Source organism: Schistocerca nitens, chromosome 9 (assembly GCF_023898315.1).
Source record: "Schistocerca nitens isolate TAMUIC-IGC-003100 chromosome 9, iqSchNite1.1, whole genome shotgun sequence".
NCBI lineage: Eukaryota > Metazoa > Arthropoda > Insecta > Orthoptera > Acrididae > Schistocerca > Schistocerca nitens.
This window is the reverse complement of record NC_064622.1, coordinates 132,512,717-132,537,565: the sequence shown is the minus strand read 5'-3', so window position 1 is coordinate 132,537,565 and position 24,849 is coordinate 132,512,717. Positions and strand designations below refer to the sequence as shown.

General features: G+C 41.9%; 1 protein-coding gene across 3 annotated transcripts in view; it reads left to right on the top strand.

Moving 5' to 3' along the window:
* The window catches only part of LOC126203162 (Meckel syndrome type 1 protein), a 141,779-nt gene that overhangs the window by 36,712 nt on the left and 80,218 nt on the right, over window positions 1-24,849 (top strand). For all 3 annotated transcript variants that reach the window (XR_007540230.1, XR_007540231.1, XM_049937403.1), the window contains exon 2: window positions 17,337-17,622. Coding sequence is in view for 1 of the 3 variants with exons in the window: in XM_049937403.1 (XP_049793360.1) it covers window positions 17,337-17,622 (286 nt within the window). In the remaining 2 variants the exon portion in view is untranslated. The remainder of the gene's footprint in view (window positions 1-17,336; window positions 17,623-24,849) is intronic.

Genomic DNA, 24,849 nt, shown 5'->3' with positions numbered 1-24,849 from the left:
ATTGAGCAAAGCGGTCAAGCGACAGATCATCTTAGAATTTGAACTTGGGGGCTAAGCTTAGTACACAATTTTTATGTTGTTCCTGGGCTCAGTGTGGAAATTATCCTGGGCATAGACTGATTGACAGAGTGTAAAGCAGGAGTAAATTGTGGGGATGGTTTTGTCACTTTTTATAATGAAGGATTAGAAACAAGTGTGAAATTTGATGGAATGATAGTGGGTAGCAATGATTTAGTTGCTCAGTTGAAAATGAGAGTGATGACAGTAGGAGTCAATATGAGAGATTTAGAGTTGAACTTGGATTATAGGGGTAGCAGAGAGGAGAGAGAGATAATAGAAGAATTGAAGAACCAGATGGACAAGGTAGAAGGGTTAAGTAAATAACAGAAAGAAGAGTTAAGGGAAGTATTATGGATAAATAGAGAGGTATTTTCAGACAGACCTGGTAAAGTTAAGAACTTTGAGTGTAAATTAGATTTGAAACCGCATGAACCCTTGGCAAGAAAGCCGTTTTCTATACCATTTGCGTTGAGGGAAGCTGTACATAAAGAGATTGAGAGAATGGTAGACTGTGGAGTTATAGAAAGAAGCAAGAGTGAATACAATAGTCCCTTAATAGTGGTGGGCAAGAAAGATGGTAGTGTAAGAGTGGTTATTGATGCTAGAGCTTTGAACGACATAGTGAGTAGAGAGACCGATCGCCCCGAAAATATGGACGGGATATTACAGAAGTATTATAATATGAACTACATGACTAGCCTCGATCTCACGGCCGGGTACTGGCTGGTTCCACTTGTGGAGGAGTATAGGAAGTATACAGCCTTTTTGGTAAATGGGATAGGTTACCAATATACTGTAGTACCCTTTGGTTTGAATATTAGTGTGTCCGTATTCATTCGAGCATTAGACCAAGTCTTGGGACCAGAATTGAGTTCTAGAATAACTGTGTACGTAGATGATTTGTTGATTGCCACCGAGTCATGGGAGGAACATTGTAGTTTATTGGATGATGTGTTTCAGGCTTTGAGAAAAGGGGGGCATGACCCTTGGACTTGAGAAATGTGAGTTTGTGAGAAAGGAAATAAAGTTTTTAGGTAGAATCTTGTCCACTACGGGTACCAAAGTTGACCCTGACAAGATCAAAGCTGTTAAAGAATGCCCATCTCTGAAGAATCGAAAACAATTGAAGTCCTTTCTTGGTTTATGTAACTTTTATAGAAATTTTATATCAGGACAAGTATTTAACAATCCAAGTTTAAATAAGTTATTGAGTCCTAAAGAGCCATTTGTTTGGACCAGTGAGTGTCAGGAAGCTTTTACGCAGCTTAAGGGAGCTTTAAAAGAGGATAGAATTTTGCATCATCCTGACCTTATTAGATCTTTTTGTTTGGGGACTGATTCTAGTGGATATGGTACTGGAGTAGAATTATTTCAGGATTTTGGAGAAGGTGGGAAGGAAGATCATAGAACAGTTGCATTTGCGAGCAGGTCATTAACTAAGTATGAAAAGAATTATAGTGTGACAGAAAAAGAAGCTTTGGCAATAATCTGGGGATTTAGAAAATTTAGGGATTATCTGTGGGGAAATAAAACCATCATATATACTGATCATAGGGCTTTGATATTTTTCAAGAAATTTAGGTTGATGCATACTAGGTTGACAAGATGGGTAGTGTTCATGCAACAGTTTGAATTTGAAATCCAGTATGTTAAGCGTACTCAAAATAAAGTTGCAGATGCATTATCCAGATTATCTTTAGGGGAATATGGGGAAATAGGACAAGATATAGATGAAGAGCATGTGAAATTATTCTATATTAAGGGAGTTCAAGGGGAAAAGAAAATAGAAAATATATGTAAATACATGAGGCGGTATCAAAACCATGATGAGATCTGGAAAATGATTAAGAGAGAGTTAGATATGCCAAATGGTGATGATAAACTGCCGAAATACTATAAAGTGCATGGTGGAATCTTGTTCAGGCGAACTAATGAAAGTTCAGAGGATTGGAAGGTGTGTTGGCCTAGTGACTGCATTGATGAAATAATTGACTACATTCATTTGAGTTTTGGGCATATAGGTGCAAGGAAATGTATACAGAAATTAAGAGAATGTGTGGCCTTTGACAACATGGTAAAAAGAGTAAATAACAGGATTAGGACATGTGATAAGTGTTAGAGAGCCAAGGTTACAAATCAGACATGCCGGCTTCCTAAGCAGAATGTAAAACCTAATGATTTGATGGAGTTATTAGCTGTCGATTTCTATGGCCCTTTGCCAAAGACAAAAGGAGGTTTTGCCTACATTTTTGTGGTATTGGAAGTATTTTCTAGATTTATTAGGTTGTACCCTTTGTGTAAAGCCACTGGTAGGGCAATTCTAACTAAACTTGAAAAGGACTATTTTGTAAAATTTGGTAAGCCAAAAGCAATACTTTCTGACAACGGATCCCAGTTTACTAGTAAGCATTGGAAGGAAGGTCTTACTGACCAGGGAATAGCGGTAATATATACGTCAACTTACCACCCAGCCGGGAACCCGGCGGAGCGCTATATGAGGGAAATAGGAAGGTTATGCCGCACGTATTGTAGTAATAATCACAGTTCCTGGGGAGATGTTGTGGAAAATATTGAGGATGTAATGAACACAGTGCCTCATGATGTAACTGGGTTTACCCCATACGAGATTATGAAGGGAGAATGATCCTTGAGTTTTGTAGAGGAGAAGTTGTCGTTTCCACCGAGGGATGAGTTAAGTTGGGATGAGAAGAAGAAAAGACCGCGAGAATTAGTGGAAAAGAGGTTAGAGGAGAGGAGGAGACGGCATGATAAAAAATTAAAGAAGGTTGAAATTAAGGTGGTAGACTTGGTATTGGTGAAGACTTATGAAAAATCTAAGGAGATTAACAATGAGATGTCAAAGTTTTTTGATGTGATTAAAGGTCCGTTTGAGGTAGTGGGTATACCACATCCGAATGCTTATTATCTGGTGTATCCAAAGTCAAAAAAGAAGTTTGGTCTGAAGAATATAGTAGATTTGAAACCATATAAACCCAGGGCATGAGGTTTGGGTGATGAACCCCTTCTCCCTTTTCTTTTTTAAATCTGAACCAGAATTTGATGAACTGAGGGACATGTTTAAGGAGTATAGGATTATATTAGTCGAATTTGAGTTGTAGAATCAATTATTTGAGTACATTAAAATACACAACATTATGACAGACTCGATAATTTAGAGCCATAAATTTTGTGTGGAAACATGACTTATTACAAAGACTCAAAAGTATGTGATAAAAAGTGATGTATACCATGAGGAATGGACTAACGAGATTAGTCTTCAGTGATATTGTATAAGTTTGTTGTAATTATTTGTTTATATGAGAATTTTTTTAAAATTGTTACTGCTCATACATTTCTTAGTGCTGGATTCAGAATATAAAATAATCATTCATTTAATTGGTTTGCTTAATTGAAATCATTATTCTGTAGGAATTTTGTTGAATATTGTTTTCATGATTGTCAGGTAGATTATATGTTATTAAATAATATAAGAAATTACTGAGGTAATATTTGTAAATAGAAGCTTTGGATAAGTCATGTCAACATATACCAGAATATTATCTAGTTTTATGAGGTAAGTTTTCTCATATGGGTCATGGACATTTTATCTTGAGAGGTTTTTGGGAGCATCTCATGATAAAATGGGGGCACATGTGAAGACATCGTTATTTTGCGATAGATATATATATTTATCTTGTTCCCCCCCCCCCCCCCCCCCCACACACACACACACACACACACCCCTGTTCATATATCTTTGATGTTGTAGCGCATTTTTTTCCTTTTGTCCTGTAAAATAGAGATAAAAGTTGTTTTCTGGATGTAATATGTAACTGGAAGTTATTTCTTTTTTGTAAGTAGATAAATATGTTTAGAGTTTATTGATTGTGGAAAGCTTTAATTTTTTTGTGTTTATCGTTTACTGTAATAAGTTTGGTAGAAAATAGTTGTGTGAAGATATATGTAATTTACTTTGATGTTGTATAAACTGTGGGCGAGAGTATTGAGAAAGAGAGAGAGAGAGAGCAATATCGATAGTCGATCCAACAAAGGGAGTGTGTGTTGTTGGGTAACTACTAACTAGAGAGGCAGAGACATGTTTTAGTGTGGGAGTTATGACTTTTACGAACTGGTGAAGATTGAGTTTAGTGGCAAGCGATGTACATTTTGAATAACTGTTTTATACCAGTATGTGATATGATAATAGTGAGTGTAGAAACTGGGCGAAGTAAATACTGAGACTGCCGTGAGACGAAGTAACTATGACAATGCAACCGAGAATGGGCGGTGTTGTAGCTTTGTGTCTGTGAATTGAACTGCACTTGTATTTTGACTGTGTTTTCGTACACCCAAGTACTGTGAACTTACATATTTATTCGTGTTTCAATGAACTGTCGGACGCCTATAATCAGTAACAGTTGTTATGAACTTATGCGAACTGTCTATTGTGTGTGAGTACATTCCCGCCCAGGACTGTTTTTCGCGATCGCGACAGTCATAATACGAATTGACTTTCTATAGAATTCGCCATCGGCGAGTTTTATAAACTGTGTGTGGCATAAGTAAACTTAAATTGTGTGTGCCAGAAACATTAATACTGTGCACATACGGACATCTGTAACAACAATTACATCGACCAACCTGTGGCCTGCAAACCGCCAGTGTAATCAGATTTGCAGTTTAATGAATACCACCGCCTGCCCGATTACGAGGAAAAATCATCAGCTGCAATCACACGACCGTGGGAGCAGATCTCAGCGTTTCACCAGAACCAGCCAGCTGCCGTCGATATCGCGACCATCGTCACAACACACAAGATAAGATTTAAAAGCAGCGCTCTCCTCTCCAAGACTCAAAATTATTGCAAACAATTTTAATTTCCTTTTGGCTGACATACACGAAACATTTGTCTTCTTTAGAATAAAAGTGTTCCCCACGAAGTGGTGTGTTCTATGTAGACATTGTTGACTTTCATTAGCAGTAGCCATTTCCCTTTTAATTATTTCCATTTTATTTTTATTTTTTTTACATTTTAAATCCGCTGCTGCTGCATGTGTATTTTTTTATAACTTTTGGAGGGTATGTGTCTAAATTCATGTGCCATAGCATTTACCAGAAGTATTGTAAATTGTAATACTTTGCTACTTGGACAAGGCGCCCGCCATTAATTTCTTAAACGTCGACCAATGACAGTGAGCTCGCTTGCTATTGGTGCTAACATTCTATAGTGGGTAATTCAAAGGTGGGTAGCTGTCAAACCACACGGGTTGTGATTACTTTGAATGAGAGCTGTGTAAAATTGTGGGTTCGTCACTCAACTTTGGTATTCTTTTGTTTATTGATGTTAGAAACAAAATTTTTTTTGTCAGTGGCCTTAAATCTTATTTAATGTGTTTATTCTATGCTAAACTGGAATAAATGCACAGTCAGATATTGTGTTGGGAAGTAAAATTTGGAGAAACGTCCATTTAGATACGACTTGATTTGGACTGCATTAGTTAACACGGTACTTTTAGGGTATTTTGGCGATACTTAGTGACAGGGTAGAATCGCAGCCATCACAAGAGACAGGTATGTTAGGATTGAAAAAGAAGACAGAACCCCATAGATGGACTCCCTGAGCACCCCCACACCCCATCTGCTAAGGTACTTCACCATGGTGCCAGAGGAAGATGATGTTCAGCATTCCCTACAGAGCAGACTTGCCATGGCTTAACCATCACAGACACCCCAAAAACTGATCCTAACGAACCTCTATGAAATGCAATGAAACAGGAAAGTATATTCATGTAAGTCATCATCAGTGTTCAGTCTAATTTCTGTGGTTCGTCAGTTCGTTGATCAGTACTCGATAGAGGTGGTATCACTACTGATGATTAATCTCCCCTAATAAATTTCAAATACAAACCCAACCATTCTTTTCTTCTTTCTTTATGTTTAAAAATGTATAAAACCTATAACTTCGTATTCTAAATTCCAGAATATTTCGCTTACTATATTCATACCTTATGCAAAGATCTTGAGATGTGAGTTGAAATATTTCTGTGCAAGTGTCATAGTGCTATAACGTTCTCCACTTTCTATTATTATTATAATAATAGAGCTAAAATCATTCTTATTTTTAGCTTTTTGTGCACTACATGTACATTGTACATCTTCAGAATTTTCCTTGGAATGCTAATTTATAGTTAAGTTTATTAACGAAGCTCATGGCTATCGTCATACATGTACCGGTGCAATTGTTATTGAATGAATACTAGATGTAACGTTTACAGGTGTTGGACTCATATTTCTGGAGTAAGTGGTAGTAGCAAGTATAATAGTAATAAAAGATAATAGAATAGTCAAAGTAGATAGAAATTGTCCCCAAGAAAACTAAGATGGAAATACGGAAACAATTTAAATCAGACAGCTGGTGGTCGTCAATCCTCCAGATTCACAAAGGGCGCGAACTCTCCTGGGGCCTTAAATCTTTTCATCATATCTATATTGTATAACCTTTTATCATCCCCTGTGTCAAGGTCTATTAGATGTACTGCTTTTGGATGCGGTATGTTCTGAACTTTAAAAGGTCCACTGAAAAAAATTGCTCATTTCCTTCTTTAAATTCGAGCTGTGATGAAAATCCCATACTAATTCAAAATCATTTATTTGAGAGTTTTCTCTTGTAGGCTACATTCTCTTGCAACTTTTCCAAGTCATGTTAACTGAATCTTCTGTCCATTCTTGGTAGAACAACATTGTAATAAATAAAAAGCACTTGTTTGCCTTTGTTCTACAGTACAGTTAACACAATAAGAGTAATACAGTAGAACAATAGCGAACAAGCGCTTCTCATTTTCCAAGTCAGTTTCTGTTGAATTTGGCCATGTAAAAATTTTAACAAGGCCGCTCCTATAAAGGTTTTATTCATAATTTCTAATCCTGTTGACATATGTAGTAATTCATTAAGGACTACTTGAAACTCCAGCACTAGCTGTGGCCAGGTAACAAGCCTCATAGAACAGTATGTTTTACACAGTTATCCTAATTCTTTCTTAACACATTCACAAGGATTAGTTTGTGGACTGTACTTGGATATAGTTATGTGTTTTACCGATTTCCAACCCAAGAATTCCTTAAAATTATGGCTAATAAATTGTGGGCTATTATCATTTAATAGACGTGGTAGTTATCCCACATCTTGAAAATACTCTTGCAAACAATGCATTACGGTATTGGTATTTGCTTGTTTAATGGGATATAGTTTAACATATTTTGACCAACATTCCTTAGCACCTTCCTTAAAAGGGGTGTTAGTATTAAGTGATTCTACATTCTCTTGTACAGTAGAATTTATGAACTTGTGCAGCCTTTCTTCCAAATTAGATTGCAGTTCAAGTGTGTTAACTATTTTTCTAAATTCTTCGCTTTGTACTAAAACAGTTACATACTCGTTTGCCTCTGAGATGTGCTTTTTAACCTGGTTGAACTCTCTAACGGCAAATTGACCTACTTTGTTAATTTTACCATAATTCTTTGAATAGCTCTTTTATTTCCTCCTGAACTTAATCATATTGGTTATTGGTTTCATCATTCAACTCTTGAGAAACTGGGTCAACATACTTGCAATGTTAGTTAATTTAGCTTCTATTTCCTGTTTGACATGTTCTTTTACCTCTAATTTTAGTTCTTCTTTTGTATTTTCTACTGTGACAGACAATTAGTTACTTTTAGACTTGACTTTGTTAGATAGTTCCTTAATATTAGAATCTACTTTGTCAGATAATTTGTTCCCGGTGTCAAAAAGTTTCTTATTTTTTGAATCTACTTTGTCTGACAATTTCTTAAAATTAGAATTCATTTTGTCAGACATTTGTTGTAATAAACCTTTAAACCATTCTGGAGTCCCTGCGGTCATTTTTCTAGTAATGACAGGAATCCAATGGAAATATCCTCTAGTATGTACCCTCCGTTACTGTAACAAATGGTTACTGCACAATTCTCTCTTAAACATGATAACAGTGAAACACTGTGTCCCTATCCAGAAGAAATTTCAAAGTGCATTTCAGTATTTTCTGAAAGCTCACCCTTAACAATGAACTGCTCTTATCTCTTACATAGCTAATGCAACCGTGTGTATGTGGCAATGTACCGATGAGTTGCACCACACAATGCAGCCAGTGTGTCAAACGCTGTGATGGGGGACTGCGCTGTGTTGTACAGTAGCCCCTTGCAGTGTTGCTCAGCTACTACCGTGTCCCCACAGATGTTGGGATTCAAAATCTTCTCTGAACTCACTGAGAAATTCTTCTTCTCCAAACCCACTAAGAAATTACTCCATCATAGTTAAAACATTCTTTTATTCATGTGCCAATGTTTTTTACTTGACACGTGAATTTAACTGAAGTGCTCTAATACTTGTACCACAATTGTATAAGTATGGTTTGTCTTCAGATTTCATGAATTGTTCTAATATTTCCTTTCACTTTCTTCTTTATGGATTATTACTGAGCTTATAATCAGTTCACTTATAGTGTCTCCTTTTGTTTAATTCTTATTGCTCTTAGCAACCCATAATTTATCACTTATTGAATTTCAAGATTTTATAGATTTATAGTCCTTTATTGTCATCCTTTTGCTCCACTGCTCTATGCCCTGTACACTGGGAGCCAAAAGTATTTATCTTGTTTATTTAGGGTTTAGGTAGATGCTGGCTCGCTCCTTGTAGTTGAAACTGAGTCATAACACTTCTTGAGAGCTGTCACCCAATGTAGCATCTGACATATTTCCTTTGTCGTTGAATCCGGTTACTGAAGTTGATTCTCTTGAAGTAGAAGTCATGCTAATCAGTGCCTCGGAAATCCAATGTGTAGCCAGGGAAGAATTAACTTCATCATGTTCTGCAGCTGTTATTGGAGTGAAAGAGGATAATGTACTCATATCCTGGAAAAGCATGTCCACTACTTTCCTTTTACAAACACATTTCCTTGAATGGACATATAGACCATAAGAGTGACTCATGAATTAGTGTAGAACGTAACTTTGATATAAGATACCCCTAAAAGGCTCAAAATGACAATCAAGATTACTATATATTTCATTTGTCACAAAACCATCTTGTCTTTTGTTTTCATTCTTGGAGAGTGTGGTTGCTCTTTGACGTTCAAGCCACTGCCAAGTCACAATTCCAAAATGTAAAAGGCCCTGATCACAGCATGTGAAGCTGTTTATTTGCCGGCACACTTTGCCGTTTCCTCATATTCCACACCCTCCATTTAATGTGTGCACATATGAAAACAAATACCCACACACAGTATATGTTCTGCAACTTACTCCCTACTTAATATTATTCTGTCATGATCATCTTTCCTTGTGCTACACAATGAGTGTGAAATGTCATTTGCCTAAATGGCATGTAATATTTCAAAACCACTTGAGAACTGTGGGTATTCAGCGAGCAATACATTGATGCTTGTTGGGAATAACCAGATGAGGCAGGAAAATAAATAAATGTGTCAGGTACTGAATACATAATTATGATATTATTAATATTAAATAGTGGTGGGCAGAACATGTAGCCAGATGGTAAATGGAACAGGAAAGTTCTTTGTCGACTTTCAAGTGATAAAAAAAGGCAAAGATGACAACCTAATTGAGTGTTAGTAGATGACTTCACTCCAAGTTTAAACGCAGCCAAAACCTCTCAGACAAACAGAAGCTAAACGATGTCAAAGTTAGCATAAGGAGGGCTATGTGTGAAGCGTTCAATGAATTCGAAAGTAAAATTCTATGTACTGACTTGACAGAAAATCCTAGGAAGTTCTGGTCTTACGTTAAATCAGTAAGTGGCTCGAAACAGCATATCCAGACACTCCGGGATGATGATGGCACTGAAACAGAGGATGACACGCGTAAAGCTGAAATACTAAACACCTTTTTCCAAAGCTGTTTCACAGAGGAAGACCGCACTGCAGTTCCTTCTCTAAATCCTCGCACAAACAAAAAAATGGCTGACATCGAAATAAGTGTCCAAGGAATAGAAAAGCAACTGGAATCACTCAACAGAGGAAAGTCCACTGGACCTGACGGGATACCAATTCGATTCTACACAGAGTACACGAAAGAACTTGCCCCCCTTCTAACAGCCGTGTACCGCAAGTCTCTAGAGGAACGGAGGGTTCCAAATGATTGGAAAAGAGCACAGGTAGTCCCAGTCTTCAAGAAGGGTCGTCGAGCAGATGCGCAAAACTATAGACCTATATCTCTGATGTCAATCTGTTGTAGAATTTTAGAACATGTTTTTTGCTCGAGTATCATGTCATTTTTGGAAACCCAGAATCTACTATGTAGGAATCAACATGGATTCCGGAAACAGCGATCGTGTGAGACCCAACTTGCAAGACCCAGAAAATATTAGATACAGGCTCCCAGGTAGATGCTATTTTTCTTGACTTCCGGAAGGCGTTCGATACAGTTCCGCACTGTCGCCTGATAAACAAAGTAAGAGCCTACGGAATATCAGACCAGCTGTGTGGCTGGATTGAAGAGTTTTTAGCAAACAGAACACAGCATGTTGTTATCAATGGAGAGACGTCTACAGACGTAAAAGTAACGTCTGGCATGCCACAGGGGAGTGTTATGGGACCATTGCTTTTCACAATATATATAAATGACCTAGTAGATAGTGTCTGAAGTTCCATGCGGCTTTTCGCGGATGATGCTGTAGTATACAGAGAAGTTGCAGCATTAGAAAATTGTAGCGAAATGCAGGAAGATTTGCAGCAGATAGGCACTTGGTGCAGGGAGTGGCAACTGTCCATTAACATAGACAAATGTAATGTATTGCGAATACATAGAAAGAAGGATCCTTTATTGTACGATTATATGATAGCAGAACAAACACTGGTAGCAGTTACTTCCGTAAAATATCTGGGAGTATGCGAACGGAACGATTTGAAGTGGAATGGTCATATAAAATTAATTGTTGGTAAGGCGGGTACCAGGTTGAGATTCATTGGGAGAGTGCTTAGAAAATATAGTCCATCAACAAAGGAGGTGGCTTACAAAACACCCGTTCGACCTATACTTGAGTATTGCTCATCAGTGTGGGATCCGTATCAGATCGGGTTGACGGAGGAGATAGAGAATATCCAAAGAAGAGCGGCGCGTTTCGTCACAGGGTTATTTGGTAACCGTGATAGCGTTACGGAGATGTTTAATAAACTCAAGTGGCAGACTCTGCAAGAGAGGCGCTCTGCATCGCGGTGTAGCTTGCTGTCCAGGTTTCGAGAGGGTGCGTTTCTGGATGAGGTATCGAATATATTGTTTCCCCCTACTTATACCTCCCGAGGAGATCACGAATGTAAAATTAGAGAGATTAGAGCGCGCACGGAGGCTTTCAGACAGTCGTTCTTCCCGCGAACCATATGCGACTGGAACAGGAAAGGGAGGTAATGACAGTGGCACGTTAAGTGCCCTCCGCCACACACCGTTGGGTGGCTTGCGGAGTATAAATGTAGATGTAGATGTAGAAGACACTTCAGAGCAATATGTATGCATATAGCTGAAATAATCTGTGGAGAAATATGGAGAAGGTGTTTTTCCAGTAGTGGGTATCAAGTGGCTGATTATGATAGTGACTGAAGTAAGCACAAACCAATGTGGCTGTATATCCATCCTGTTATTAAATAGCATACAATTGCTATATCACAGCCAAACAAAATGTTTAAAATTTCACAAAGACTAAATTTGTTTTTGTTGTATTTATCAAACTTTTTTCTTTTGCTGTTATAGGTTTGATGCATTTGAATGTCAAAGTAGCATCCCTTAGTAGCCATCTGAGAAAAAAAAAAATCTAAATTTCAATTTCCATAATACTGTGGTTATTGCAGTAGCCACCAGAAAGATCGCGGGAGGCGCACATCGGCGCGGCGCATCACGGACAGTAGTTGCCGCAAGTAGAGTCCCGTCCACCAGAGGGCACGCGAGAATTCGGCCGCGACCTCTGCCAGCGGAACAACTCAGGCAGCACAGGCCGTGCCCGGTCAGTTCACATCGGGCATGCCTAGGACACAGTCCCGGTCTACACTAAGTGAAGTGCTACGTAAAACTTGAACAGTGTTACTTCACAATTGGCGACGAGTAGGGTCGTTCTTTCGCGTGTTGCATCATTGTTCCGGTTTCACAGCTTATCCACGGCATGGAGGATTTAATGTGGGTTTTGGTTGAGCGGCAGACTGAGCTCATGACAACCATGAAACAAGTGCTTCCGGCGCTGCTCTCCATGCAGTCTGCTCCAGCACCGTTCCCTCCTACCTTTCCCCCATATGACGAGACGGCGGAGGATTGGGACGCATATGAACATCGCCTTCAGCAGCATTTCCAGGTGTTTCATGTTGCCGATGTGGAGGTATGTCGTGCTCTTTTCTTGTCTTGGATATATCCCTCGCTGTATCAAGTTTTGCGGCAGCTAGCGCCGTTGCAGGAACCCTCGTCCTTGTCTTTTGACGCATTGTGTTCCTTGCTGCCTTCATATTATCGCTGCCGCACGCATGTTGTGGTGGCTAGAGTAGATTCTATCAATGCAAGAAACAGCCCCATCAGTCTTACCGGGCGTGGGCCGCTACCCTGCACGGTCTTAGTCGCAAGTGTCATTTTGTCACGGAGCAGTCGCGAGAGTCATATGCCCATGTTATGGTGTGCGACGTCATTGTTCGTTTGGCCCCTGATAGGGAGGTCTGGCAACGGGCCCTGCAGTTAGACAACCCTTCCATTGAAGAAGTCCTGTCCATTGCTCAATCGTATGAAGTCTCTCACGCCGCAGGTCAACAGTTGGAAGCGTGGTGCGACGTCGTGGCGGTTCAGGGCGGCGCGGCCGTGTCCACTGCGTCCGGGGTGGACGACGTGCGAGCGGTACAATCCGACCATTACGGCCGCTCCCGCACGGTGCGTAAACAGAGTTCCGGCCGCCAGCCCCTGTTACCGTCCTGTGCGTCGTGCTATATACATCACGATCGGTCGGAGTGCCCCCAGCGGTGGGCCGTTTGTTGCAAATGTAATAAAAAGGGACACATTGCTAAAGTTTGCCGCTCGGCCTCAAAAGAATCGAAGGAAGCAGTTACAGAGGACATGGACGTTGACATTCAGGAAGTTTCATCGGGCCAGGCTCCCGACGCATCGGCACACAAACTCTTTATCAAGGTGTCGGTTCGGTTGCGCCGATTACAACTGCAAGTAGATACGGGCGCGGCAGTTTCTTTGTTGCATGCACAAACTTAGTCCGACCTTGGGTCGCCCCCATTGGCGCCAGTTTACCGGCATCTAAGCGGTTATGGTAAACAGTTCATTCCCCTACTGGGTCAATTCACTACCGACGTGACTTACAAATCAGTCACTCGGCCTATTACTTTTATTGTTGTCAGTGATGTGAGCTCCGCTAACATTTTTGGCTTGGATGCCTTTCAAGCTTTCGGTTTTTCTATCACTGACACCATACAGTTGGTCTCCGAAGACGTTCCCTATCACTCATTAGAATCTTTGATCTGACTTTAGGGATATCTTTGAGGAAGGCCTGGGGCGTGTTTCAGACTTTGAAGCTCACGTAACGTTGAAGGCGTCGGCTCGCCCTCATTTTCTACGCGCGAGGCAGATCCCCTTGGCTCTCTGTCCTCAGGTAAAAGAAGATCTAGTCGGCTGACAGCCCTAGGGGTCGTTCTTTCCATTTCTTCTAGTGAGTAGGCTTCGCCCCTCGTTATTGTCAGGAAACCCTCGGGGAAAATTACGTCTTTGTGGCGATTTCAAGGCCACCATTAATTCCCAATTAGTGGTGGACACCTATCCTTTGCCTCGTGCTGATGAATTGTTCTCCGCCGTGGCGGGAGGCTAATATTTTTCGAAAATCGATCTTTCGGAGGCTAATCATCAGATACCTCTTGATGAGGACTCCAAATGGCTGGCGGTCGACAACACCCCGTTTGGCCTTTACAAATACCTGTGGTTGGCCTTCGGAATATCCAGTGCCCCAGCGATATTCCAGCGTTATCTTGAGCACGTCACGTCGACAATCCCTCATTGTATTAATTACCTGGACGACATAATTGTCACGGGTCGCAGCACGAAGGAACACTTGCACAACCTTCGCACCCTCTTTCTCAAATTCAGGTCCATGGGCTTGCGTTGCAACCTGCATAAGTCGAACTTCTTCCAACCATCCATTGAGTATGTGGGCTACACAATCTCTCGGCACGGCGTCCAGCCGCTAGGAAGTTTGGTCCAAGGTATCGTCGACCTTCCGCGGCCCGCTTCGCTGAAGGAATTACAACCTTTTTTAGGCAAGATTGCCTATTACCACCGGTTCATTCCCAGGGCTTCCACCATTGCCCGCCTCCTGTACTGCCTTCTGAGCAAGGGTGTTCCTTCTGATTAGTCGCCTGCATGCGAGCGAGCGAGCATTCACCTCGTTGAAGGGCCTCCTCACGCCAGCGCCTTGTTTGGCTACTTTTGACCCCCATAAGCCGTTGGTCCTGGCTACAGATGCTTCGCAGTATGGGGTGCGGGCGGTCCTGGCCCATCCCAACGCGGATGGTTCCAAGCAGCCACTGGCGTTTGCGTCTAAAACTCTTAGTCCCGCACAGGCCCATTACTCCCAAGTGGAAAAAGAGGCTTTGGCCATTGTCTACGCTGTTACCAAGTTTCACCCTTTCTTGTATGGCACGAAGTTTCAGTTAATCACTGACCGTAAGCCGTTAATATCGTTATTCGGCCCCACCTCTCAGATTCCGGATAGGGCAGCCCACAGACTACAGCGCTGGGCCTTGTTCCTCTCTAAGTACCATTATGACATTCATTTAAGCCCTACCGGACAGCATGCCAACGCAGACGCTATTTCCTATCTTCCGGTGGGCCCGGCTCCTACGTTCGATCAAGAGGAGATTGTGTTTTCATTTGGATGTTGCGTCCCGCCAAGCGGTTGATGGCTTCCCAATCACTAGTTCTAGAGTTGCCAGGGAAACGGCAGCTGACCCGGTTCTCCGGCAAGTAGTTCGCCTCATTCAGCAGGGGTGGTCATCCAAAACCTCCAGGCCGGGTCTCGGACCCTCTTCGTAATTATTTTGTTCTACGTGATCACCTCTCCATCTTGGAAGGAGTTCTCCTTCTGGCTACCGATGATACAGCTCCTCGCGTGGTTGTTCCTGCAAGTTTGCGAAGGGAAGTCCTCAAGTTATTACATGAGGGGCACTGGGGTGTTTCCCGTACTAAAACCTTGGCTCACAGACATGTGTACTGGCCCGGTATTGACAGAGAAATTGAGCATTTGGTGGCCGCCTGTTCCCAGTGTGCGAGCCAACAGGCATCTCCCAGGTCAGCGTTCTCTTCATGGCCGCCTGCAACCCAGGCATGGGAACGTGTTCACATCGATTTTGCGGGCCCGTTTCTCAATGGCTTTTGGCTCATTGTCATTGATGCTTATTCCCGATTTCCATATGTGGTTCGCTGCTCCTTAACCACTTCAGAAGTTGCAATCCAGGCACTAGCAAAAATCTTTTCTGTGGAAGGTCTGCCAATCACCCTGGTCTCAGACAATGGACCGCAGTTTATTTCGCAGACCTTCCAGGATTTTTGTAGGCGCTTCAGTATTCGGCACGTTTGCTCTCCCCCCTTCCATCCACAATCGAATGGGGAAGCCGAGCGCATGGTGCGCACATTTAAGAAGCAGATGAAAAAGTATGTGCACGAATTTCCTGCGGAGGAGGCGTTGACATTTTTCCTGACGGCATACCGGACCACACCAATGGGAGAACGCAGCCCCACAGATCTCCTCCACGGGTGCCAACCTAGGACTCTGCTGCATCTCCTCCGGCCCGGTCCTCGCCAGTCTTCGCAAAACGGAGTACTCAGCTTTCCACCGGGTATGTCGGTCTGGGCACGTGGGTTTGGTCGCAATCCACGTTGGATACTGGCGGTGGTCCTGCGCCGAAATGGCCACCGGCTCTATACCTTGCAGACAGGGGACCGGGAGGTACGTCGTCACCAAAATCAGCTACGTCCACGTTTGGGCACCCACCCTCCGACCCCTCGGGCACCGGCTTCCCCATCGCCAACACCTGTGTTGGTTTCTCCGGGGAGGCTACCACCCCTCCCCCCTGTGATTCTGCCGCACTGCGATGGCTGTCAGCCTTGGCAGCCTCCAGTAGCTCCAGCACCGGCATCGCCATCATTAGCGATGCCCCAGCGAGAGCCGGCCCCCCTCGCAGGCCTTGTTTCTCAGGAGGCTGGTTAACCTGTGGTTGTCCCTTCCCCATCGTCCCCACCACTGGGTCTTGACCCTCCCGGGGTGGACCAGGATCCGGAGTTCGACGGCCTGTCTCCCATTCTGTCCCGGACTTGGTGGTGGGACGACGGGGGCCTCTTCATGTGGATCACTTCCAGCCGTATTCGAAGGTTCCGGCTCGAGGGTTGGCAGATCTTGACTCCAGCCTTCCGATGGATGTGGAGGTCATCGCTCCTGCACAACGCTCCACCTTCCGACGCAGTGGATCACAGTGGCTTCACCCCCCGAATGAGGAGGAGTTCAGTAGCCACCAGAAAGATCGCGGGAGGCGCACATCAGCACGGCACGTCATGGACGGTAGTTGCCGCAAGTAGAGTCCTGTCCACCAGAGGGCATGCGAGAATTCGGCTGTGACCTCTGCCAGCGGAACAACAACAACAACAACAACAACAACTCAGGCAGCATGGGCCATGCCCGGTCAGTTCACATCGGGCATGCCTAGGACACAGTCCCAGTCTACACTAAGTGAAGTACGACGTAAAACGTGAACAGTGCTACTACAGTTATGTGTGAGCAAAGATGCTGGTCCTATGACAGTATTATTTTGTCTCGAATGTTTTCTTACAAAATTGCCTTTCTGTCCAGTAGTTATTAATTAGGAAAATCATACCAAAACTAAAAGAGGATAACCAGACAAAGTGTGAGCCCCACTCCCATGAATCTGAAGCCGAAGCCATTGTCTTAAACAAATGCAACTCATTCAGTGTTATCTAATTTACAATTTTCTTATGTTTGTAACATACTTGGAACTTCATAAAAAAAAAAGATAAAACGTTAGTGTTATGCACTAGTGATCTGGGATGTATGATCATCCTCTAAAAAGCATTGCAGTGTCTGTGTATATTATAATGTGACAGACATGTTCTAGTTGGCATGTTTTTTCTTATTTATTACTATTCTGAGTTCTCTAAGTAATCTTTAATTATTGTGAATTACCTATCATTTAACTGTTTTCTAATTGCAGAGTACGTTTCCAGCTACCAAAGACAAGAAACATACCTATTCCACAGTTTACACCAAGAGAAAATGACAAACAACACACTAATGCAAATGATAATACACCAGAATATGAAGAACATACATTTAGTTGGCAAGAGAAAGTATTTAGCAAGTCTGAAGTCGAATTTTATCGCCACAGTGGTAACTGCAGGACACCACTTCAAGAGCAGTACCATCAGGAAGTTTCAGAGTGGTCTGATGATACAGGGCATCTGTTTACATATATTGATGCAGATGGCTTCAGTGAAGAGGTAACTTGTTTCAGTGACAGGCTTGTCTAATTGTGGTAATTCACATGACTTGAAAGGTGAAGATAAAATTATCATTGGTTTGAGAAGAAGCTTTGAATGGTATACAGCATATAAACAAACAGCTGAGCACTGTAATCCAAAGTGCTCCCTCCTCCCCATGTTCTCATGTGCAACCTTTTTTGAATTTGTGCTTCTTCCAAGGAAACACACACACACACACACACACACACACACACACACACACATATGCGGAGAGGCAGAGAAAGAGAGAGGGGGAAAGGCATAGGGAGATGGAGGGACAACTTGTTAATAGAATGAGATTTTCACTCTGCAGCAGAGTGTGCGCTGATACGAAACTTACTGGCAGATTAAAACTGTGTGCCAGACCGAGACTCGAACTCGGGACCTTTGCCTTTCGCGGGCAAGTGCTCTACCAACTGAGCTACCCAAGCACTACTCACGCCCCGTCCTAACAGCTTTACTTCTGCCAGTACCTCGTCTCCTACCTTCCGAACTTTAAAGTTCGGAAGGTAGGAGACAAGATACTGGCAGAAGTAAAGCTGTGAGGATTGGGCACGAGTCGTGCTTGGGTAACTCAGTTGGTAGAGCACTTGCCCGCGAAAGGCAAAGGTCCCGAGTTCGAGTCTCGGTCCGGCACACAGTTTTAATCTGCCAGTAAGTTTCAACTTGTTAATAGACCAAGACTGTGAATGGTTAGATGGACTTGTTTGACCAAGTACCTGCATGTTACACATGAGAACATGTGGATGAGGGAGCATTTTGGATTTTTTCTGCTTCACCATCATAAATAAATTATTTTAGTTCTTACTTGATTTTAGTTGGTTTGGAACATTCTTTCTACGATAAAGTTTGTTATTGTTTAAGACTGGTAGGTAATTTGAAGCCTTGTTTTATGCAGTCTTATCTTTAAAATCAGTGTTGAAGAACACATCAGGTTTCATTCTGAATAAGGTTTTAGGATACCTTTTGAGTTATCAAAACCCTTACATTTTTCATGAACCTACATCTACAGCTATACTCTGCAAACCTGTGTGAAGTGCATGGTAGAGGGTACATCCATTTGTACCAGTTGTCAGGATTTCTTCCCATTCCATTTACATATTGAGTGCAGGAAGAATGACTGTTTGAATGCCTCTGTGTGTGCTGTAAGTATTCTAATCATATCCTCACAATTCCTATGTGAGCAATTTGTAGGCAGTTTAGTATATTCCCAGAGTCATCATTCACAGCCAGTTCTTGAATCTTTGTTGGTAGACGTTTTTGGAATAGTGTACATCTGTCTTAAAGAGTCTACCAGTTCAATTTCTTCAGTGTCTCTGCAGCACTCTCCCTTGGACCAGACAGTTCGACAGTTCTATGACCATTCATGCTGCCTTTCTCTGCATACATTCAGTATCCCCTGTTGCACTTCCCCAGTTTTCTACCAACAAACTGAAGCCTACCACCTGCTTTACCACGACTGAGCCTGTGTGATCATTTCATTTCATATCCACACAAAATGTTACATCTAGGTGTTTCTGTGAGTTGGCCGATTCCACCAGCGACTCATTGATGTTATAATCATAGAATACTGTGTTTTTCATTTTGTGAAGTACACAGTTATACATTTTTGAACATTTAAAGCAAGTTGCCAGTCTTTTCACCACTTTGAAATCTGATCAAGATCTGACTGAATATTTCTTTCAGAAAGTACATAATTATAGACAACTGCATCATCTGCAAAAAGTCTCAGGTCACTATAAATATTGTCTGCAAGGTCATTAACACATGAACAGAAAGGGTCCCAACACATTTCTTTGGGGCGCATCTGAAGTTACTTGTACATCTGACAATGACTCTCCATCCAAGATAACATGCTGTACCATCCCTACCAAAAGTTCAATCCGGTCGCAAATTTCATTTGATAACCCAAATGATCATGCTTTTGATGATAAGCTTTGATTCATAAACTATAAATGAGCTAAATACTAATTTAATGATCCTCACAAAGTGTCTGCAAAGAAAAAATAAAGACGACCTCTCACCAAGTAGACACACTTATTAGGTATATAAACAGATTCAACATTGTTGATGAGATTTTGAATGATGATGATAGGCCTATAAGAATTTGGTTGTAAACCTGATGCTGAAATTAATTTATTGAATTGATCAGGGAAGAAACTGAAGCTGATAATAGTTAAACTAATACTAATAATAGAAAATCCAGAATGGAAGGTAATAGATATAGGAGGACAGATCACTACTCATCAAATAGAAGAGATATTGAACTGTCTCAAGCACATAAAAATAGCAGAAAATGCCTGGTTACCAAAATTAATCTTTCACTGCGCAGAAGAGTCTGCACTGTTTCAAAACTTCATGGCAGATTAAAATTAAAACTATGCGCTGCACCAGAACTCAAGCCTGAAACCTTGCCATTCATGGGAAACACTCTTAAGAACTTTGCTAGCCAAGCGTGATTCACTACTTGCCCTTACAACTTCACTTCTTTTAGTACCTCTTTCATATTTTACAAACCTTACAGAAGCATTCCTCCACACATTGGTACCTTCCAGGAGTGCTAGTCCAGCAAGGTATTCATAAAAACGTCCATGAGGTTTGGAAAGTAGGGGAGATACACTGGCAGAAGTGAAGTTGTGGGGGAAAGTTGTGAGTCGTGTGTGTGTGTGTGTGTGTGTGTGTGTGTGTGTGTGAGAGAGAGAGAGAGAGAGAGAGAGAGAGTGAAATCTTATGGGACTTAACTGCTAAGGTCATCAGTCCCTAAGCTTACACACTACTTAACCTAAATTATCCTAAGGACACACACACACACCCCCATGCCCGACGGAGGGCTCGAACCTCCGCTAGGACCAGCTGAACAGTCCATGGCAGCGCCTTAGACTGTTTGGCTAATCCCGCGCAGCTGAGTGTCATGCATGGATAGCTAAGCAGGTAAGAGTGTTGCCCATGAATGGTTTCAGGTTCAAATACCAGTCCGATACACAGTTTTAGGTTGCTGGGGAGTTCTCCTAATTTTCACACAATATCCTGCTAATTTTCACACAACATCCTTCATCAGAACCAGAAAACACACACACACACACAATATCCTTCATCAGAACCAGAACACTCTCTCTCTCTCTCTCTCTCTCTCTCTCTCTCTCTCTCTCTCTCTCTCTCTCTCTCTCCCCTTTCCAATACCAAATTGATGAGCCCTTGATGTGGGAGACTGTGTCCTACTAAATGATCAAGTTATGCCTCAAATTTCTTTTCTCTCCAATTCTGTTCAGTACCTTGTCATTAGTTACATGATCTACACTCTTAATCTTCTGCATTCTTATGTAGCACCACATTTCAAAAGCTTCTATTCACTTATTGTCTAAACTGTTTACTGTCCACATTTCACTGCCATACAAGGCTACACTCCAGAGAAATACCTACAGGTTTCTATTAGGTGTTAACAAATTTCCCCTTTTCACAAGTGTGTTTTATGCTACAGCCAGTCTACATTTTATATCCTCTCCACTTCAGCCATCATCAGTTATCTTGCTATCCAAATAGCAAAACTCTTCTACTACTTTTAATGCCTCCTTTCCTAACCTAATTCCCTCAATGTTGCCTACTTTAATTCAACTACATTCCATTACCCTTGTTTTGCTTTTGTTATGATCATCTTACAGGGTGTTTCAAAAATGACCAGTATATTTGAAACGGCAATAAAAACTAAACGAGCAGCGATAGAAATACACCGTTTGTTGCAATATGCTTGGGACAACAGTACATTTTCAGGCAGACAAACTTTCGAAATTACAGTAGTTACAATTTTCAACAACAGATGGCACTGCAAGTGATGTGAAAGATAAGAAGACAACGCAGTCTGTGGGCTGCGCCATTCTGTACGTCGTCTTTCTGCTGTAAGCGTGTGCTGTTCACAACGTGCAAGTGTGCTGTAGACAACATGGTTTATTCCTTAGAACAGAGGATTTTTCTGGTGTTGGAATTCCACTGCCTAGAACACAGTGTTGTTGCAACAAGACGAAGTTTTCAACGGAGGTTTAATGTAACCAAAGGACCGAAAAGCGATACAATAAAGGATCTGTTTGAAAAATTTCAACGGACTGGGAACGTGATGGATGAACGTGCTGGAAAGGTAGGGCGACCGCGTACGGCAACCACAGAGGGCAACGCGCAACTAGTGCAGCAGGTGATCCAACAGCGGCCTCGGGTTTCCGTTCGCCATGTTGCAGCTGCGGTCCAAATGACGCCAACGTCCACGTATCGTCTCATGCGCCAGAGTTTACACCTCTATCCATACAAAATTCAAACGCGGCAACCCCTCAGCGCCGCTACCATTGCTGCACGAGAGACATTCGCTAACGATATAGTGCACAGGATTGATGACGGCGATATGCATGTGGGCAGCATTTGGTTTACTGACGAAGCTTATTTTTACCTGGACGGCTTCGTCAATAAACAGAACTGGCGCATATGGGGAACCGAAAAGCCCCATGTTGCAGTCCCATCGTCCCTGCATCCTCAAAAAGTACTGGTCTGGGCCGCCATTTCTTCCAAAGGAATCATTGGCCCATTTTTCAGATCCGAAACGATTACTGCATCACGCTATCTGGACATTCTTCGTGAATTTGTGGCGGTACAAACTGCCTTAGACGACACTGCGAACACCTCGTGGTTTATGCAAGATGGTGCCCGGCCACATCGCACGGCCGACGTCTTTAATTTCCTGAATGAATATTTCGATGATCGTGTGATTGCTTTGGGCTATCCGAAACATACAGGAGGCGGCGTGGATTGGCCTCCCTATTTGCCAGACATGAACCCCTGTGACTTCTTTCTGTGGGGACACTTGAAAGACCAGGTGTAGCGCCAGAATCCAGAAACAATTGAACAGCTGAAGCAGTACATCTCATCTGCATGTGAAGCCATTCCGCCAGACACGTTGTCAAAGGTTTCGGGTAATTTCATTCAGACACTACACCATATTATTGCTACGCATGGTGGATATGTGGAAAATATTGTACTATAGAGTTTCCCAGACCGCAGCGCCATCTGTTGTTGAAAATTGTAACTACTGTAATTTCGAAAGTTTGTCTGTCTGAAAATGTACTGTTGTCCCAAGCATATTGCAACAAACAGTGTATTTCTATCACTGCTCGTTTAGTTTTTATTGCCGTTTCAAATATACCGGTCATTTTTTGAAACACCCTGTATATTCTCCTTTCAAGAAACAGTCAATTCTGTTCAGTTGCTCTTCCAAGTCCTTTGCTGTCTCTGACAGACTTAGTGTCATTGGAAAAACTCAGTTTTTATTTCTTCTTCCTGAATTTTAGTTCATTCTCCAAACTTATTTGTTGTTAAACCTACTACTGCATTACCTCTATTTGAGTTTGTATTTGTAACTTTAAACTCACCTGACCAGAAGTCCTGTTCATCCTGCCACCAAACTTCACTAATCCACATTACATCTAACTTCAGCTGATCTGTTTCCATTTTTAAATTTTCTAACCTTTTTACCCAATTAAAGGATCTAACACTCCATACTCCGATTCACAGTATACCAGTTTTATTTTTTTCCTGATGACATCCTCTCGAGTAATACGTCACCCAGGAGGATGCTATCATCGTTTAACCATACAGTAGAGCTGCATGCCCTCGGGGAAAAAGTAATGGTTGTATTTTCCCCTTGTAGTTTCCCCTTGCTTTTTAGCCATTTACAGTATCAGCATGGCAAGGCCATGTTGGTTGATGTTACAGGGCCAGATCAGTGAATCATCTTCACTGTTGTTCATGCAACTACTGAAAAGGCTGTTGCTCCTCTTCAGAAATCACACACTTGAATGGTGTCTCAACAGATACCCCTCCACTGTGCTTGCACCTATGGTAAGCTGTCCATATTGTTGTGGCACACAAGCCACTGTACCATGCAAGGTCCATGGTTCATTGGGGGAGGCGAGTTATCGAGATTGATCTGTAATTCTTTGCACCTATTCTCTTACCCTTTTGTTTCAAGTCATGTGGGTCTGTTTGCTATGTGAATAATTCTCAGTAAATGTGAGGCAGATTAAAGAACTTCTGCATCCTCTGTGAACTCTTATTGTAATTCCATTGGGGCTTGTTGCTACAGTAAAATGGAACAGATGAAGCATATTATCTGCGACTGGCAACTACCTTTTATCATGCCCTCAAACAAGGAACATCCACATTAAAATAATATTCCTGAAAACTCCAAATTAACAAAATAACCTTGACCTTTTTTCCACAGCTTCACAATCCACTATTGCATGCGTCATATCTATCGGAAAGTCTGTTGCAAAACTTAACCAAGAAATCTCCCATCACATCATACTGCAGTTATGTTGCTGATTTAGCCTGTCTCGTAAAAGACAATGCTAAATGTGATTGCATTTAAACCATATACGAACTTTACTGCACTTGGTACATGACTTTTTAGAGGGATATGACCCAATATCTGGTTATCCACTCATCTTAATGGCCACTGGCAAACTGGGGTCACAGGAAAGGGTGACTGCCCAGTGGTAGAGCCTTGTGTACACTACTGTTCTTGATTTTAATGATTACTTTATTGTAAACACTATCTGGATACTCATTCTCGGTCACCAGCTTCTCTGAACTCTGGAGATGAAGATTGCCCATCGACCACACACTTCCATCCTGCAAAGCTTGTAGAATCAATCTCTGTCAAAAAATGTCCTAGACTTACCTATGCCCTTTCTCAACACCATTTACTCAATTATGTTCATACTATTGGCATTGCAACATCACCATCATCATGCAGTATGTGACAGAGATTGCAATTTGCTGCATCTGTGTTCTGTTCTGTTTTTACTGCAGCTGTCAGTGTTTCTGCAATGCCACCCGAGGCCCTGTGATTCAGCATGGGCAATTCTGTTTATTCTCTGACTTGATAATATGCCTGCTATATTCACTGATGTCGATAGCTTACTTATTTATGGATTTATTACTCATCTAAAGAGATTTTTCTATTTGTTTGTAAAACTTCTCTCAACTGTGTTCTCCTAACAAGACATTTATTCCGAATAAAGATATTTTCTATGATGCACAGAAGTTATACCTAGGTTGGACATTATACCACACATATAATTAATTTATTCGGATAGCCCTTACCCCAGCCTTCTGAAACTGGTGGCCCAAGTCGAATTGACTGCGACAGTGTCCAGACTTGATATG